Genomic DNA, 18,547 nt, shown 5'->3' with positions numbered 1-18,547 from the left:
GCATATTCATGTTGTTTATGTGCAAATTTCATACTGTAGACAACTTATTCAGAGTTGCAAAATGCAAAAATCTCCCAGTGGTTTTATTTTGTGCATTAGGAAAGCTTAAATATTTCATGCCTTGGCATTTAGGGCCCACTTGCGCAAACTGAGATTTGTTCCAGAAATTAAATGACTGTGGTTATTTATATGTAAAATATATGTGTATATGGGCACATATCGGAGCTTTTCATATTGAATCAGTCAAAATGCAACACCTCCCCCTGGTGGAGATAAGAAAAAATATGAACAAAACCATTTAATATCCACACAGTGTGCATCAATCGAGTAAACTTCCACATAATCAAAAATTTGCAAATAAATACCTTTAAAAAAATTTGTCATATGTGCACATTTTTTTTGTTGATCATCTTGAATTGGTTATGAAACATATATTGTGGCAAACATAAGAATATAACGAGTACTATTGCTGTTTATAATGTGTCCCACACTTTATTTCATTATCTTCTTGTTTATACTGAAAACCAGGCCTCACGGGGGTTGATGAGGCAGAGCTTAGGAGGGTTGTGTCGGAGCCACATGCCGAGCATCTATTGCCGGTCACTGATTTCTCTACCATGGACGCCATCCTCCCCAAACTGTCCCGCAGAGTGTGCCTCACTGCCTCTGAACCCCCACGCCCTGTGAAAACTTCCCAGCCTAGTAAGTTCTTCGTAATATGCTGAAAAAGCTGCCTTCTCACTGACAGCTGTTTGCATTTTCATATTGACGAATTGTATTACACTCTCGCACTTGAAAGGTGTAATAAAAATGAATAATAACATTCTTTTATTTCACTGTACTCTGCAGCTTCTTTGCTAACATAATCTATCTTGTAGACATATTTTACATCAACTTGCATATTTTCTGCTCCATGTTCCGCTCCTCATCCCGTCTGTCTCATCACTCTTTCTACACTTACTTTTAATCGTAGGCGAGGAACGTGTGGTGGGTCCCAGAGACCTTCAGGTTAGCGAACTGGCCCACAGTTCTCTTAGACTGACGTGGAGCCAGGCTACGGGTGATGTCACCGGATATCGCCTCCTGGTCACTCCCCTGAGCATGGAGGGACAACTCCTTCCTGTGCCTCAGAGACAGGTGAGGAATTGTCCATAGATAAGGTCACTGTTGTATTATTGTTGAGCTAGAGCATGCAATATGTCATCATACTGACTTTCATAGACAGTAAAGCATTTAATTCATGAATTAGTTGGACATCTCAGGGTTTTTTTTACTGCTGATTAATCACCTTACTCTCCATGGAATTCCTCTTTAAAACACATCGATTACATGAACTTCTCATATTAAAAGTTAAAACAGCTGACAACAGCAACTCACCCCTGTGATCAGTCTAAGTAGTGGACTCATTTCAGTGAGATTTATCTCTCCTGCAGTCATTGTGTAGCACTCCAAACTTGGTGAAACATTTACAAATGCAATCAACATGAGCAGTCATCTCAATGATATCAGTGCTTCTTTGTTTCTGCCTAGATTCTGCATTATGTTATAAAGCGCAACATAAAACCTAATTTAATTATCGTGGACAAAAGTCTAAACAAACTGTAAAGATGTCAGTGGTTTTTAGAGTTAGATATATAAATGAAATTGAAGCAATAAAGGCAAAACAGCAGGATATTTATGTAAGCGTACTTTCCAAAAATGTCTCTGTTCCATTGCAGAGCCTCCAGGTATGTTTATCTTATGCTCTGACTTGATCATTCTTCCTCTTAATCAGTCATCTTCTTCTAAACATCATTCTGTCTTCCACTTTATGTCTCTGGGAAACACAACATACACACTCAAACATACACACACTCAGATCCTTTTGCTCTGCTGTCTGTGTATGTAACAGATGGATCTGAAGGCAGATGTGAGCACAGCCATGGTGACAGAGCTGAGTCCTAAAACCGACTATTCCCTCACTGTCTATGCCATGTACCCAGGCCTCATAGGAGACTCAGCGACAATCAAAGTAAAGACAAGTGAGTGTCTGCTCGTGCACCTAGTGTCTCTATTTTTAATTGTATGCTGTCATCTTTCCCTGAGCAACAGGTGTCTGTCTTTCAGTGCCTTTGCCCGAAGTTTCAAACTTCCGTGTTATTGAGGAGGGCCTGTTCTCCCTGCGCCTCGGCTGGACACCCCCTCAAGGGAAGCTAAATGGATTCAAGATCTTCATCCCGAGATGTATGCTGACATAAGTCCATTTGTTTTTATTTATTTTACGGCACACCAGTGGAAAAACATGTAGTCAATTAATTTAAGCACGCTAGATGTTAACTTTGTTTCCAGAGGGGTTTGTTGAAAGAAAGCTGTAATGGGTTCTAATAAAGAGTTTTTTTTCTAAAGGATTATTTCTTGTGCATTTATGATTGTTCTCCAGCCAACAGACCAGGATTCATTTATGAGCAGCTGCTTCCCAGAGACATTTCCTCTCATGTGATTGACAGTCTGGAGGAGGATAAGAAGTACACTGTCAGTATTTATGCTGTGTACCCCGAAGGACCAAGTAAACCGGTTTCAGTAGTGGGGAAGACATGTAAGTTTATTAGCTTGGCTCAAAACCCCATCATTATGTTCATTTACATAAACAGGAAAGCCAGAGAGCACGCTCTGGCACACTGGAAGCAGTTTATTAACTGCTTTAAATGCGTCTTCAAACAACACCTAAGAGCAAATATTAAAGTGCAGTACCACAATATTTCCACAGCAGGGTGGTATTGTTTTAGTAAAAAATATTAGCAAGCAGACCATTCTCTACTCTGTCATGTCATTGTGTATAATTTACCTAAATTTACCTTTGCATGTGTGTGTGGGATGTGCTTAATAGTGAAGTTGGTGCCAGTTCATCAGTTTCTGGTCCAAAATGCCACCACAGACACCGTTCAAGCAAGATGGGCATCAGTTAAAGGTGCTACAGGATACCGTTTGACATGGGCATCTACAGGTATCGTGGTTAAGTACCTTTCTAGCGAAACAGCTAAAATGCTAAATATTTAATTTAATACATCTCTTTGCTTAAATGTCACTCTATATCTTGTAGAAGGCCACATAGAAAACATAAACCTCGGGGACAATTTTAACTTCTACATGATACAGGGCCTCCACACAGGCTCTGAGTACACCATCACCATCAACCCCATCTTTGGAGACATTGAGGGGCCTATCACCACTGCGAAAATCAAGACATGTAATTAAACATTTGCAAAATAAAATTGCACCAAAGCAGTAGATAAGATGCATAACAGTCCTCTTTGTCTTTCACTATCTCTCTTTCTGTCAGTGGAAAGTAGTTCAGTACAGACTCTGAAAGTATCTGCTGTGAGCACAAGTACTGCAGTCGTCTCATGGAACAGTGTCCCGGGGGCTACAGGATACAGATTGGCATGGAGACCCACCCCAGGTGATTTATTCAGTCACTATTGTCTGTCGCTGTTTACCCTTGTTTTTTGCAGATATTTTCAACTCGGTTATTTTCTCAATGGACACTTTAACCATAGCAACATGACAGTAGCTTGCGATGAAATACAGGGAAACAAGGAGGATATTTGCCTCTGATACGAAGTGAAAGTTTGAAGTCACTGAGGAATAACAGACTAACTGTAATGTTAATATTATTTCTAGAGTTTGTTGGTCGGGATCGTCCCAGGCAATTGGCTCTGAACACCAGCACTACACAGTACCAGCTGAAAAATGTAGCCCATGATACGGAGTATGTCCTGACGCTTTACGTGCTGTTTGGCGCTGCGGTTGGACCTGGCATCGCTGCCACCTTCAGAACTTGTAAGTAACTTTGTTCACCAGACATCATATTCAAATGTAAGAATAAGCCATTTTTTCATCTTTTTCAGTAGACTTTTTTTTCCAGAAAACCTTTGGGTGTAGCTTTAGTGTTTATTAGAAGGAAGTAAAGATGTAATAAATATTATTTTTTAAAAATTGTGTTCCACACTTACTGGAGCAGCTTCCCTGGGTACTTACTGGCTGTTATCAATGAAATCTGACCTCTAGTTGTCTTGTTCCTCTGTGCAGTGTCATCTCAGTCATTCAGTAAGTATAATGGCGAGAGAAAGAGATCTGGTTTTGTTTAATTGGCATGTGGCCATGGTAACAGGAGTATATCTATGTTCTTATGGTGCTATGTTCCCTCAGTTCAATATTGCTTTACTATTCTATTGCAGACACACACATACAAAAACACTGGGTAACACTCTATAGACCTTTTTGACGCGTACCCACAATAGCCCATAAGTCATAAGTCACATTAGGTGCTTAGTTAGCTGGAAAATATGCATTTTTCCAGCTTCCTATTATGTGCTTTTTAGAGCTCAGGAACATAGGACCCCTGGGGCATAGGAATGACTCCATTTCAACCACAGTTCCTACTTCTGTCACTTCTCTTAAAGTCTAAAAGGGTTTTTTTTCATGACTGAAACTAGAAAGCTAAATAGTTTTTCAAACTTCTCTGTATTACTGAAAGTACTCAGATATGCCAGCTTGCACAGTCTCTAAGCAGTAGAGCTGTGGAGCTGTTCCCATTATTTGTTCTCTGTTTTGTCTGTTGTGGGTGCATGCACACAGGTGATGTAACACTCAGTCCGAATAATGATGTCACATCATTCCACTGATATCCAGGAGCACTTATATCAAGCTTTCACTATCAAGCCAACAACGCCGGGGATGAAAAATATTAAAAACTAAACATTAAACCTTATAAACATGAATGCAAACAAACCTTGAAACCTTGATAAGAAATTTTGATATGTAAATGGTTCATGAGGAGAGAATTGAATTCAGTGTGCAATGCACAACTAATTTTGGGGGTAACACTACATACTAAACAGACCTTTTTGTTTGTATTAACTATGACCACACACATCGTCACTGATCTCTGTTACATGTGTAACCACACCCAATGAATTGGTGTCCTGACACTGAAATGAGCAGTGCGTTTAGTGATCAGCAGACTTTCTGCAACTTTCAAAATGGGCTTTAAGAAAAAAAGTCACGATGAGGAAATCAAAAACGCCAAAGATTTGTGATTCATCTTTTTTACATGAAACAGGGTATTTATAAGATCAGCCCTTGATGTTTTTTCTTTCATTTTTTCAGCTCCTTTGGGTTATGTGTCGAACTTCAAGGTGACATCCTACACAAGCACCACTATAGATGTGGCGTGGAGTCCCATCGTTGGAGCCACCGAGTACAAACTCTCTTGGAAAACAGGTAATATATTTATACCTATTCCTTCCCATTACACCATCTTAAAGCATGCCAGCATGCCAGCCCAATTAAAGACTCTCTATTTACCATACATTATCTTTACAACAGATAGATAGATAGATAATTTGTGTTGTTTTTTTGTTTTTTGTCTGATGCTTGCAGATAATAGCAAACCCCAAGTCCAGTACCTGGATCGTAGCATCCTCTTCCATCGTCTCAAAGACCTGAATCCACAGTCTACCTACACAGTCACCATCTGTGCAGTGTATGGCAACTCAGAGGGACCAGAAATCTCCTTATCTCAGCTCACAGGTACAAAACATATGTGACGTCTCAGTGACTTTGAATTTATCATGAGCCATCTTTAGATCTAAAATGGCTCTGTGCAGCTGTGCCCCCATCGTAATTAAATGGGAAGGGTACGGCAAAGTTCCCCAATCTGTGCTACATAAACCCTTGTAAGTGTCGGTGTTTGACTGACATGTCATGTACTTTGGTCTTCCCGTTTTAACCACAGTTCCTGCTGCTGTCACTTGTAGTATGTGTCACTGAGTCCAAGTCAGCAGGGCTGCTATCATTCTATCACTGTCACTGTCAGAGTGTTACTCTGAGCTTCAAGTGCTAAGTTTATTACAGTGTAAAATGATAGGGAGGGGTAAGTAAAGTCACATCAGCAATTTTTTCAGATATTTTAATCGCATATTTTATGATTTCTGGGTCCTTGATGCATTGTGATGTGAAAAAAAAATTGTCACAGCTTTATGGTATAAAACCTGGATTAACATCTCCTGTGGTCATGTTATGTTATGCTTAGCTGCAGTGTCAGAGTCAGATCCAATCCAGCCAGTAAGGGAGGTGAAGGTTGAGGACATTGGAGTAAATTCCTTCACACTATCTTGGAAAAAAGCACCAGGGGCTTCTGGATACAAAATCTCTTGGATCCCATTTCTTGGTAAGAAACCACATAAATAAACCACCCAAATGTGTATTCTAACGCCTCAGGCTATGAACAAGTAGACATAATATACAGTAGAATTACAACTGCATTTACATCTCTGGATCAGAGAAGCTGAGAAAAAACATTTTCACTTAGGTCGATGAAAATATTAAGCATGTCTTGGATTTTTGCAGTATTTTCCAATTACAGCATATAGCAGCATAATGAGTTACCACTCCTCAGTTTAGACTCTTGTGGCTCATTGTATAACAGTTTCATCCGTAAATGACTGCAAACATGGTTGTTTGACACTTTCATGCTGGATTTAATTATTCTGTGCACCAGGGGGTGATGAGAAGTCCCACGTGGTATCGGCTGATTTTGCTTCCTACACCATCCGCAACCTGCGAGAGAGCTCAGCTTACAAGATCCAGGTGTCCTCCATGGTGGGCAGCAGGGAAGGAAGCGCTGTCCTGGTCACAGCACGTACCTGTGAGTCCTGCCTGGCCCTGGTAGTAGGGAACAGTCTGAGTTTCAGGGAAATGTACAGTAATATATGTTTCACCAGTTTCCTTAAACAGATTATGTGTAAATGCCACTACGGTGGCTTAGAATTTAGTAGATTTAAAAGTAATTGGACAACATCAACTTAAATGTAAGGTTTGTTTTTCAGTACTTCTAAAAATTCTTTGCAGTCAATGCCTGAAGCCTATGCTCCATAGATATCACCAAATGCTTTGCTTCCTCTTGCCTTTACTACAGACACCTTCAGTTGCTCATTATTTATGGCCCTTCCCAAATTCAGTTTTGTATTTCATAACTGAAAAGATTGCAGTTTGAGCAAAAACAAAAGAAGAAGCTTGCGTTCATCCATATTAGTTGTGTTCTGTGTGGCCTTATGGTGTTACTGAGTCCGTCAGTGCAGATTACTGATTTGGCCACTAAACCTTTTGCTATCTCTCAAGTAGACACATCGTCCTTCACTTGCATCACCACTTCTATGGACCTCGTATTGAAAGTTCCAATGAGCAGCTACCAAAATGCAAGTTAAACACTTTGAGTCAACTCAAAATCTTTTATCAGAGGCTATGAAACACTTCTCCAATTACTTTGAGCCTCTTAAAATCACTATGTTTAAAAATGGTTGTATTTCAGGAACAATTCATTCAAAACTTTTGTCAAACCTCTTGAGTCAAAGCTGAAAGTTTGCACTTCAATCACATATTGATGGCCTAATTTAAAATCTAAGGTGGTGGATGCAAAAAAACCCTTTTATGTACATATATGCGCCTAATACTGGGAATGTTAAAGTTTATATTCATTAGGACGTATGATTTAATAAATCCACCTAATGTCACTTGTTTCTTTATGTCATTATTCATCAGAGCTATTTTGTGTGTTTCAGTGGATCTTCCCAAAGTAGAAGGATTTGTTGCTTTGAATACAACAGACAACAGTACTGTTCTGAACTGGACACGCGTAGCTGGTGCCTCAGGATATCGCCTCTCCTGGAGGCACATCTCAGGTCAGTAAGCAACCACAACTTGATAAAGCACCTTCTTATAATTCATGCAACTTTCTTTTAGGCTCCAGAGATGAATTACATATTATGTAAATTATATTACACTGCATACAGAGACTTGCCATAAACAGTCTTTTATTTAGCAGGTCTTGGTCTGAAAAGGCAATATTTGCATGAATAAAACACAAGTATCCCAGCATGCCAGGTATAATTTCAAAGTGTTTTAACCATGATATGTCTTTTGTGAATAAAGTGGCAACATAAGCACCCTTTTGTTAATAAGGTGAAAAATCTTATTAACAAAATTCCTAAAGTAATATTGTCATAATTTACAGAGTCTCCGTACATGTAATTTGTCACCAGATGTTCAGATATATCATTGTTACTTGTAGATTTGACACATTATTTTACAGGTTATTAAAAAATACTGTTTGCTTTCCTTTTTATACACTCAAATCCATTTTAGTATAAAGATTTATTTTCCTATTTCTTATTTCTTGAAACCGTACTGTCACAAGTGATCACTTTGCAACACCATGTTTTCTTTGTATGTTTTTTTCAGTGTTCGACACAAAAACAGAATTCCTTGGCCCTGGATTCACCTACTATAAGATCAGTGATCTCTTGTATGGCAGAACATATCTTTTCACCATCAGACCTTTGTATGGAGAGGTGGAGGGGCCTATAAGCACCATGTATCAGAGAATATGTAAGACTCTCTCCAAGTTGTTTGACTGAATGACAGACGTACACTTCAGATCCTTCTGTTTACTTTAATACATCCACTGATCAGGCTATAATACCTACAGTCACATCACACTATACTGTGTGTGTATTTTTATTTTTGTAAGCATAAAATTGACAAAGCTCAAATTAGCTTCCTGAAGAAAAGAAATTCTATCTTAGCTAAGTGTTAAGCTTTTTAGCACTACATCTCTCATATGGCCATCTTATTCTAAACTTCATGAATGCTTTAAAATGGTGAACCTATTTGTCTGACTACCCATGAATAAATACATCTTTCTTAGCTTTCTATTGTCAGCTGTTCTGTTTGTTGATATTCACTGAACACCTACAGTAGCTTTTTCCTAAGATTGGTACAAGCTGAAAACCCAAACTGAAGAATGCTGCAGCAGTGTTTTATTGCTTCCTTTGCAATCCCATTTGTTGTTCCAGCAAAGACTCTGTTTGACTCCAGAGACTTCAAGCGTTTGATTTATTTGTTATGGTTCTGTGTATCACAGTGGGACCAGCTCGCCCAGCGTTAACAGTCCAGCCTGTGCCACCTACAGTGCCCCCCCATTCCCCACCTATCACTGGGGACTCCCAGACTGCCTCTATCATCAACACAACCACTGCTCAATCACCCATGAGGACCACCTGGCACCCTGATGTTGTGCTTCCATCTGAGTCCTTAACAACCAAGAAGCCCCACGTTCAGCCAAGTGTCACTGAGGGCAAGGCAGGAGCAGTCACGTCCTTTCGATTAACCACACTGAGTAGAGTGACAGAGAAAAAAACACCACCACAACCAGGTATTTTAGAGATTCTCTTATATTTTTTCCCTCGTGCTAAATAATATGTAGCGTATTTTTTTAGTTAGAACTGTTTTCTGTCCTGTTTCTGTCCAGTGTGCGGTAAGACCAAAGCGGATATAGTGTTCTTGGTGGATGAGTCATCGAGCATTGGCACTGACAACTTTAGGAAGATGAAAGACTTCATATTTCGAGTGGCTACATACTTCCCCGTAATTGGTTCACAGGGCACGCAGGTTAGTTGCTCAGTAAAAACTTTTCTTTGTACTGTGCTGAAGATATAACTTTCAGGTGTTTAATTTTATCACTTTGGCTGTGAGTCTGTTTAGACAATTACAAATTGGACTCGATTGCAGTTTTTGAGTCATAATAGCTGCCCGGAAGGTGAGTCTCATGTGCAGGCTTAGACCATTAGCAGTAACATAATGTGCTCTTCTCCAACAAATGGGCTGAATCAGACTCAAACATTGGCAGAAAGGAGACGCATGGCATAATGCCATTATTGTTGTCAGCCAAGGAGGCAAGCACAAGCAAATATATAGTTCTTATGATCTTCGTTTTGAAGAATGAAGTTTCATCACCGTCAGCTGTGATCTAAAAATCCTTTATATTGCTGTTATGATGATGTGCATTTTCTCACTCTCTCAATCTTCTTTCAGATAGCTGTGGTTCATTACAGCGATGAGCCTCGCATTGAATTCCGCCTTAATGACTTCAAAGACAGAAACTCTGTGCTCAGGGCTCTCAGAGCGCTGCGTTATGGAGGGGGCAACACCAAAACCGGTTGGTGATACTCACACAGATGTGCACCATGCTTTGTCTCAGTTTGCCAGCTGTCTTCAGTAGGCCAGGAGCCTCTTTTACTATTTCCTGTATTGAAAACCGTAGCCTTTTTAACAGGTGTCACACAGTTCTGTTACCAAAAGCCTGCACACTGACTGCTGACATAGTTAGTGTCATATGAGATGATCTTTTATTGTGCATGGGCAAATTGAATTTTGTGTAAAAAAAAAGAAAGAAAGAAAAGTTGTTGAATCAGTGAGATGATACAAGAATTCATATGGTCCAAGACCACAAATAATAACATGGCTGAAGAATCTCATTACAGTGCTGGAAAACTAGCAAAAATAATCTACCAGAATTTAACCAAAAGTCATATTACTTCCTCTTAAAACTTTTTTTTTTGTTGTTTTTGTTGCTTTTGTTCTTCAGGAAAAGGCATCAGCTATGTTCTGCAAGAACTGTTCCAGGAGGCTCATGGGATGAGGCAGGATGTACCCCATGTTCTGGTTTTGTTTACAGATGGCAAGGCCCAAGACAATGTGGTGCCGCCCTCCAGAATTGCCCGTGCCTTGGGTGAGTTATAATATAAACTGTTCAAAACACGTGAACGGATTTTTCACTCATTAAATGTTTAAACTAAAATATTCAGTTATCATCTTATGATTGTGTCTCTATAGGGGTCAGCGTCCTGGCAGTTGGAGTTTCGAATGCAGATCGTGAAGAACTGAATAAAATTGCAGCTCCCACCAGCTACAAAAACATCTTCTATTCACCAACTTTTGATGATTTTCCCTCCGTGGAGAGAGAATTTATCAGAAGCCTCTGTAGTGACGAACTCGTCACAGAGTTCAAACTACAAGATGAGGTGAGGTAAAAAAAATAAGGCAAAGGTATTGCTTGTCTGTCTGTAAGGAACTAAAACAAATAAATGACTGTAAATGAAGGAAATCTTTGTTCATAAGCGATACATACACGTATGCGTTGTAGAAGATTTTGTTGTATTGGGACAGCTTTTATACTGTGCCTGTAAAGTGAACATACTTGCATGTGTAGGTGGATCTTCTAAAACACCTGTGGAGCTGATTATTTGTGTCTAATGACCATGTATTACACAGAGGTGCATCCAGTTAATTTTAAATTTGCACACGAAGGCTCTGCAGGCGAGAAAACGTCACCATTCTTTACTTAATGTCAGACGTGACTGCAGACTCATTTCTGATGATGTGTTTTGAGAGGCTGTTTTTTCATAAAAGACAATAGACCTGTCCACATAGATCCTCAGCAGCTGGCTCCACTGTCCCCCGTCTTCACACACCTTGATAATAAATAAAGCCTCTATGAATGCTGCTGATTTGAGCTTCACATTCAATAATGAAACTTTTTGTCTAAAAATGAGCAGGTGTGGTAGAAACGTCATAGATTTCCTGGTGTAATCAGTAGGAAAAAACGGAGCTCTGCAGTGTTCAAGCAATTGATTTTTTCCTTTTGTTGTTTGCTTGTTGTCGGGCCAGCACCTGCCCCTCTTTTGGTGTGGATGTACATGTATTTTTCTTGTTCATATCCGGAGGACATTAGCAATCTTGCAGTGTGGTAGCCAGAGAACAATCAACTGCACATTGTAAGGAAAAAAATAAGCAGGTGATTTTTGATTTTAGAAGAAAGGAGGCAAAGACAGACACACCTGTTTTTTTTTTGGTTTTTTTTGGTTTTTTAGGTGCAGCAGATAAACAGTTTCAGATTTCTCTGAATCAATATCACAGATAGAACTTTCCAAGTCACTTATAGCGACGAGCATAAAAAAGTGTCCTAACTGGAAAATTCTGCAACTGGTACTACATGTGGTGCCTCTGCTGCTTAACCAATTAACTTTGAAGTTTCTTTCTTCAGGCCACAAGACTACACGTGTGAAGCTCTGAGATCCCCCCCCCCCCTTCACTGCAAACAGTAGCTTTACTTTTATGACTCAAATAGTGAATAATTCATTCAGAATTTTTGGTAGCACAAACAGACTACATCTCAAATTTGTTATACAACCTTGTGTTGCATAATAAGAATTCAAATTAATCTTGAAGAGCAAATTCAAAGAAGCTTTGTAGTGAGCCTTCTCTGCTTCTGTAGTCTACTTAAAAGTCAGTTGAATAGTTTGTAATGCATTCATTTTATTTTATTTTTTTCATTTTCAGGGTGCTCAGCTAGACACACCCACTGATGACCCAGAGGACATGCTTAAGCCCGAGGGTCCATGCCTAACTCAGTGCATGAAGGTTTGTTTGATTCTTTCTCCCGCAAAGTTATAATCGTGACTTGTTAAACCTTGTTATTCTGCAGTGATTAATCATGTGAATTTTCTGTTTTCTCAGGGCCAAAAAGGGGAAAAGGTGAGTTATTTGACTCAGACGAAACTGATGCATTTTTTCCTGTAACATTTCATAGACTTATTTCTTTATTTTTTGATAATCTTTTATTCTTTCAGGGAGAAAGTTTGGGTCTTGGTCTGGTATGTTTGTCCTTACTTTATAGCGCCTTTTAAATAATACGCTTAAACTTTATTCTCCCTTCTATTCAGTTTTTCACTGCCCCCGCTTCTGGCTTGTATATTCAGATACACTTTTTTACTTATCATCACCTTTAAAAAATAACAATCATTAATGTTGTTGTAGAGATTCAGACAAAGCCCTGGAGAGTTTGATCCTTTCACATCTTCAAAAGGAGAAAAAGGAGAAAGGGTAAGCATCAGCACATACAGCATATGTTAATTGTATGTGCATAAATATATGTACATAAATAATAATAAGGTTGTTTTTGCACATTACACATAAATGCCTTAGTTATTATTTGTTGTCTTCAACATCTGCCCTTTATTACCTTATACTAGCACATGCAGTATTAGTGACAAAAAGCAAAAATAGTTATAGCAACAGGAGTTGCATGTAAACAAAAACATGATTTAAGATGTTTGTAGAGCATTTCAGCTTCAAAAGTATGTGAAAGTAAGAGTTCAAGACCTCATCTTTTAAACCATTTGCATTAAATTAGTTCCCGTGTACTGTCCTCTCTGAATTCAGTATATACAATTAGTGTTATGTTTAAATGCTGTATCGAAACCACTAACAGTGCAGTAGTATCTGTGTGCCTCTGCAATTTGTTATTTAACTTTCAGGACTGACCGTAATGTCTTAATTTGACAGGGACTTCCTGGAACTGACGGTGTTCCTGGTTTGCCAGGTCGCCCAGGAAGAACTGGACCACCGGGTTCTGCTGGCCAACGGGTACCTAAAGTCATATGAGAATGATTTTACAGCAGTATAAGCAGTCCTGTGCATAGAGTGTATGCACAGCTCTCTTGAGGTCCAAGCATTTCAGTCAAGTTGTGGTCTGAACTTCGAAAGGACCATTGCATCACCTTGATTATTTCCTTGTTCAGCCATGCGGCTGTACATTTACGTGTTTCCTTGAGATTATTGTCGTTTTGCATGACACAGTTTGGGCCAAGCTTTGTCTGTTGGAGAGATGGCCTCACATTTGATCTACTTAAGGAGCAAAGTTATCCCCCCTCCACCAATGTGCTTGACAGTTGGCATGAGGTGTTTGTGTTGATATGCTGTGTTTAATTTGTGGTCCAGTGCATCCTAGGTCTGCATATAGTGCTACAACAACGTTCCTTTTCTCACGCTTGTATATCCATAAAGAACAGAATGTCACACTGATCTGATCAGAACCTGAAAATATGATTACTTTTTAAATTTCCAGGGCCCTACAGGTGTTCCAGGTGACATGGTGAGAACAAAATATCTGTAAAAAAAAAAAATAGATTGATGAATTGTGCCATCTATATTCTGTGGAGACTGTAAAGGATTTTTGAAACAGTCTTTTCATGGTAGGGTCCACCTGGGCTCCCTGGTCCAAAGGGACAGAGAGGAGAAAGAGTAAGTCTAATCAATGCATTTAATTTTGCTTTCTATTTATGAGACAGCTGTTTATGTACTTTTAAGATTTGCATGCTGCAACAACAATGAACAGAGTCTTTTTTTTGCCTTCCTCTCAGGGAGAGCCGGGATACGTCATAGCTGGTACGGATGCAAATTTTGTGCCCGGACGAAAAGGAGAGCCAGGCTCTTCAGTGAGTTTTCGAGAAGGCAAAAAAAAAAAAAAATTACCCCAAAAAAACCCCAATTAAACAAGTCGTTTTTGAAAGGTAATCTTTAAGGCATTTTAAGATACTTTTAACTGCATGTTACAGGGTCCCCCAGGACCTCCCGGTCTTCCAGGGGTCAATGGAGCTCCAGGTCTGCCTGGTCAGCCAGGATCACCGGGGCCACCAGGAATAGCTGTCAAGGTAACGTAAATTCAAGGGAAGCAAAGAAAAAAAAGGGCATTGTAATTACACCCCACCTTTGTTAATTCATGATGCTTTATAATGCCTGTCACTGCACATCATATAATGTCAAGACAGCTTGGAGTATTTAGTATGAAGAGTCACAAAGATGTTTTGACAGCACAGTCCAACAAAGCTACTTCTACTGTTTGCACTTCGCAGGGAGATCCCGGAGAGCTGGGTACAAAAGTAAGTATGAAGGCTGTCTTCTTGTCGTTTTATACATTTGCTCAAAAAAAAAAAAGAATCCCTACTTTTAATTTACTTTCATAAATGTTGTATATCAGCCTATTTTCAAACCGCTCGGTTATTTTGTTATATAATATGTCTTGTTGTGTTTGCATATCTTATAATATTTCATTTATTTTTGAAAGGGCTTACGTGGGAAGCAGGGCGTGAAAGGAGACAAAGGAGAGCCGGCGAAAGATGTAAGCACATAGCTGATAAAATTATAGTGTTCGGGCAGCTTAGTTAAGAAAAAAATAAAACAGAATTTGAGACGTTTCTGTGCCCGCTTTGTCTCTCACATCGCAAACTGACACATGTGCAAACTGCTGCAGGGCATTGCAGGTTTGCCTGGTCCCATTGGTGTTGATGGGGGTCCAGGACTGCCAGGCCAGAAAGGAGAAAAGGTAATTTTGAATTACAGCTTTTGTGCTTATAAAGACCCTAAGTGCATAATTACTAAAAATACTTTATTGTTTGTAATATTTAATTTTTCTTGCAGGGTGAGGAGGGAGTTGGCATACAAGGTGCTCAAGGTCCTCATGGAGAGAAAGGAGAGAAGGTACCTTACAGCAGAAATGAAGGACACAGAGTTGAGTCATCAGCTTGACTTTGGAGAATAGTCTGCACTGCATTAAAGACTGGGTTATTTGTGTGTTTGTTTTACTTTTGTCATGCAGGGAGATATTGGATTAGCAGGACCAGTTGGCCCAAAGGTACCAAAATATACATTTTTAAACTCAGATTTTTGCTAATATCCTAAAGTAATCTAAACCCCCCCTTATTGTTAAAACTTTATTGTGGGTTCACATGTTTCTTCACTTTGTCTTTTAAGGGTGAGCGTGGAGAGCAGGGCATCCAGGGAATCATTGGACCTCGGGTGTGCACTTTATCACCAACTGAATAGTCACATATGACTACCCTGCATGTTTTATACTTAAATGCATATAAATGAATTGCACTTCCTTCTAATAAAATGAAGCAAATTTATCACAGATAAAAGTGAAGACTGCATAACAATCATTGATGAATTAATTTAAAGCAAGTGATTTATTTATACCTGCAGGGGAAAAAGGGAATGAAAGGGGAGCCAGGAGACAAGGTGAGTTCATTCACATATAAATTCTTTCTGCTTTACAATTATCGTGCATGTGAATGTGAAGATTCATTTTAGATTGACAAGAATAAGGCTGCTTACAAAAAAAAGTGTGCGTTAACATTTTCTTTCTTCTTTAGGGAGACCAAGGAGAGGTGGGACCAATAGGACCACAAGGACCCCCAGTGAGTGAGGATTGTATCTTATACAATGTGGCATAAGATTTATTAGTAATAATGATAATAATAATAATAATAATAAAAGTTTAATTATACAATGCTTTTCAAAACACAGTCACAGTTTAAAGATAAATAAATACAGTTCAACATACAGACACATAGTGACACATTCATTTCAACAGACACACTTTCATACACACAAAAAAATATAAACTGTGGCCCATAATAATTGCGGAAATCTAACTTATAGAAAGCTAAGAAAGGCTTTTCTGAAACCTCATTAGCGTGATTGGCTCTTGTTTTAAGGTAAGAGCATGGAACAATTAAGAGAGCTCGATAAGATCTATGAAGTGTTAAGTTGGGCAGACACATATATAGTTTATGTCAGAGATCTAAAAGTTTAAAGGTTTTAAGAGGTTTAAAAGAAAAGAGAAAATCTTTATTGTCAGACAAAGACTGAAGTATCCTGCTACTACTTTTGGAGGAGTGTGGATGAGACTTTCAAACATAAGAACACTGCACCAACTTTCAAGCATGGTGGTAGCAGCATCATGCTCTGGGGTTGTTTTGTTGCCAGTGGTGCTGGTATATTGCACAAGTAATGGAATAATAAAGAAGGACTATCTCCAAACACAAACACTGTAGTAGCCTTTCCAAAGTCCTGACCTCAACCCTTTTGAAAATTTGTAGACTATGCTTAGTCAGGAAATGCCAGAAAACCAACCAGTTGAAATGAATCCTACAAATTCTGCCAAGAGGACCCCAGCCAGAATTATCCTGGCGGGATTTGTGATCAGTTGTCGATGGCTACCTAAAGCATCCCGTCAAACTGCAACTTGCTGAGACACATTTAACCAAATATCGGTATATTAGAATATGCATATATTAGAGAAGATCAAAATAAATTGGAACAGATGTTAAAAGAATTTATCAAAAGCTATAAAGAAATATAAAAAACAAGGGAGCGACAAATGCAGTGTTTTTAATTTGCACCAGCTCTGAAAGCTTTAGCTTTAAACCTATTAATAACTTTTTCTAATGTCTCCAAGCAGACATTTAGATTGATGAATGAACAAATGAGGAAGTCATTTTGTTCTGGGTTTGGAAGATTACACTCTATCAGAGATGGTTATGATTGCATACATCCACGAGCCAAATTGTCAAACCTCAGTGGGTATGTTTTGCAAATGGGTCATTTTTTTCTGCTTCAGTGATTTTTAATTTGAAGCAGCATAATCTTTTGGACGAGATTGCTACCGGAAAAACTGTCATCATGAGGGCCATCTTCCTGTGTTTTGTAATACGCTTTGTAGTCATTCAACAAGATTAGTTTTTATGATAAAAAGAAGAAATTGGTTTTGATTTGTTGGGAACAAAAATAAACAGCTTTTATCAGAGAGGCTTGGAGTTAACGGTCACAACGGAAGTGGCACTGACAGTTCACCTTCACATTTCTAGGGGCCGGCAGGACCGATGGGATTAAAGGGAGATGAAGGTCCAAGAGGACCTGCTGGAGACCCGGCGAAGGGTGTAAGAAAACCATTTCATATATTTCAACCTAGTATATAGAGGCTTTGCTATTAAACTGTCTTTTCCCTGTCACAACAGGTAATTGGTCCAGCTGGGAAAAAGGGGGCCAGGGTAAGTTACCAGTGTGTGAGCTTTTTCCAGAACTTTTGCTGATCTGTTTCTATTTTCACCACTGATTTTTCCAATCAGTGTATACTACATCAACATTCTTCCAAAACATTGTTTTCAGCTTAATTACAGACTTCAAATATGTCAAATGTAATAGGTAGTGGATATTCCAGCTGTCATAGGACATCAAGTGTATGGTCTGGATAGTTCTCAAGTCAATCATCAGGCACTATATATTCTTAATTAAATAAGGAAAAGTTAAGAAAGGTGCTTTTAAAGTCACAGCATCCATAATCTATACCTTTATCATATGAGATCCCCCCATAGTGTTACTAACCTGCCTTTCCAGGCGATTCCTTTTACAGTTTGACTGGCTGACATCTGAAAAGGGAAACTGGTGTCTTTCTCACCATCTACCATATGCTAACTTCAGCCTACCTGATCAAAAGCTGTGGGATATAGAGCACACAAAAGAGAAAAAGCCTGTCACCAGCAGTCGGTGCAGCTAGCTACCTGTATAATTCCATCTCAGCCTGCATTGGCCTGGTAATTGGATGAGCCCTGTGTCTCATTGCACTTAAAGAAAAAGTTACATGTTGGTGGAACTACAGTCATCAAGGAGCAGACGCCAACATTTTGAGGGTTCATTCATTACCTACACTCAGCATCTTACTTTTAGTAAAATCAGACAGTTTTTGTCTGTTTGATTTGAAATACTCGTTCCTTCCTGAGACATTTTTGGACAGTCCAGGGGTTAGCTGGCTAGCAGGATTTTAACAATCCTTTATAGATTTAGAATTCTGAGTTTGAGCTAATAAATTCTGGACAGTGGTACAGGATCCCTTTTTGTGAGCATAACCTCTATAAACTTTCATTTGTCCCTCTGTCAGTTTAACAGATACAGATCAGCAATAGGGAGGCTGTGATATAGATTAACTTTCTTTTAATTAGATCTATGCTTACTAGTTAGTAATAGTTGTGGTTTTTGATGTACCCGT

The 18,547-nt window shown here is 39.0% G+C and overlaps 1 protein-coding gene across 2 annotated transcripts in view; it reads left to right on the top strand.

Moving 5' to 3' along the window:
* Positions 1-18,547, top strand: part of col7a1l (collagen type VII alpha 1-like) — an 84,329-nt gene that overhangs the window by 25,266 nt on the left and 40,516 nt on the right. For both annotated transcript variants that reach the window (XM_085138398.1, XM_085138399.1), the window contains 39 exons: positions 529-702; positions 974-1,137; positions 1,892-2,021; positions 2,107-2,223; positions 2,420-2,575; positions 2,867-2,983; positions 3,080-3,226; positions 3,320-3,439; positions 3,661-3,819; positions 5,149-5,262; positions 5,422-5,571; positions 6,074-6,211; positions 6,542-6,688; positions 7,602-7,721; positions 8,281-8,427; positions 8,963-9,253; positions 9,350-9,489; positions 9,913-10,036; positions 10,466-10,609; positions 10,714-10,901; positions 12,220-12,300; positions 12,397-12,414; positions 12,510-12,533; positions 12,697-12,762; positions 13,225-13,305; positions 13,787-13,813; positions 13,918-13,962; positions 14,082-14,156; positions 14,277-14,372; positions 14,574-14,600; positions 14,786-14,839; positions 14,972-15,043; positions 15,139-15,198; positions 15,317-15,352; positions 15,472-15,516; positions 15,703-15,738; positions 15,873-15,917; positions 17,370-17,441; positions 17,520-17,552. In XM_085138398.1, coding sequence (XP_084994524.1) covers positions 529-702; positions 974-1,137; positions 1,892-2,021; positions 2,107-2,223; positions 2,420-2,575; positions 2,867-2,983; positions 3,080-3,226; positions 3,320-3,439; positions 3,661-3,819; positions 5,149-5,262; positions 5,422-5,571; positions 6,074-6,211; positions 6,542-6,688; positions 7,602-7,721; positions 8,281-8,427; positions 8,963-9,253; positions 9,350-9,489; positions 9,913-10,036; positions 10,466-10,609; positions 10,714-10,901; positions 12,220-12,300; positions 12,397-12,414; positions 12,510-12,533; positions 12,697-12,762; positions 13,225-13,305; positions 13,787-13,813; positions 13,918-13,962; positions 14,082-14,156; positions 14,277-14,372; positions 14,574-14,600; positions 14,786-14,839; positions 14,972-15,043; positions 15,139-15,198; positions 15,317-15,352; positions 15,472-15,516; positions 15,703-15,738; positions 15,873-15,917; positions 17,370-17,441; positions 17,520-17,552 — 3,980 coding nt within the window. The remainder of the gene's footprint in view (positions 1-528; positions 703-973; positions 1,138-1,891; positions 2,022-2,106; positions 2,224-2,419; positions 2,576-2,866; positions 2,984-3,079; positions 3,227-3,319; positions 3,440-3,660; positions 3,820-5,148; positions 5,263-5,421; positions 5,572-6,073; positions 6,212-6,541; positions 6,689-7,601; positions 7,722-8,280; positions 8,428-8,962; positions 9,254-9,349; positions 9,490-9,912; positions 10,037-10,465; positions 10,610-10,713; positions 10,902-12,219; positions 12,301-12,396; positions 12,415-12,509; positions 12,534-12,696; positions 12,763-13,224; positions 13,306-13,786; positions 13,814-13,917; positions 13,963-14,081; positions 14,157-14,276; positions 14,373-14,573; positions 14,601-14,785; positions 14,840-14,971; positions 15,044-15,138; positions 15,199-15,316; positions 15,353-15,471; positions 15,517-15,702; positions 15,739-15,872; positions 15,918-17,369; positions 17,442-17,519; positions 17,553-18,547) is intronic.

Source organism: Neolamprologus multifasciatus, chromosome 17, assembly GCF_963576455.1.
Source record: "Neolamprologus multifasciatus chromosome 17, fNeoMul1.2, whole genome shotgun sequence".
Taxonomy (NCBI): Eukaryota; Metazoa; Chordata; class Actinopteri; order Cichliformes; family Cichlidae; genus Neolamprologus; species Neolamprologus multifasciatus.
Note: the sequence above shows the minus strand (reverse complement) of the source record. Positions and strands in the feature narration are given on the sequence as shown.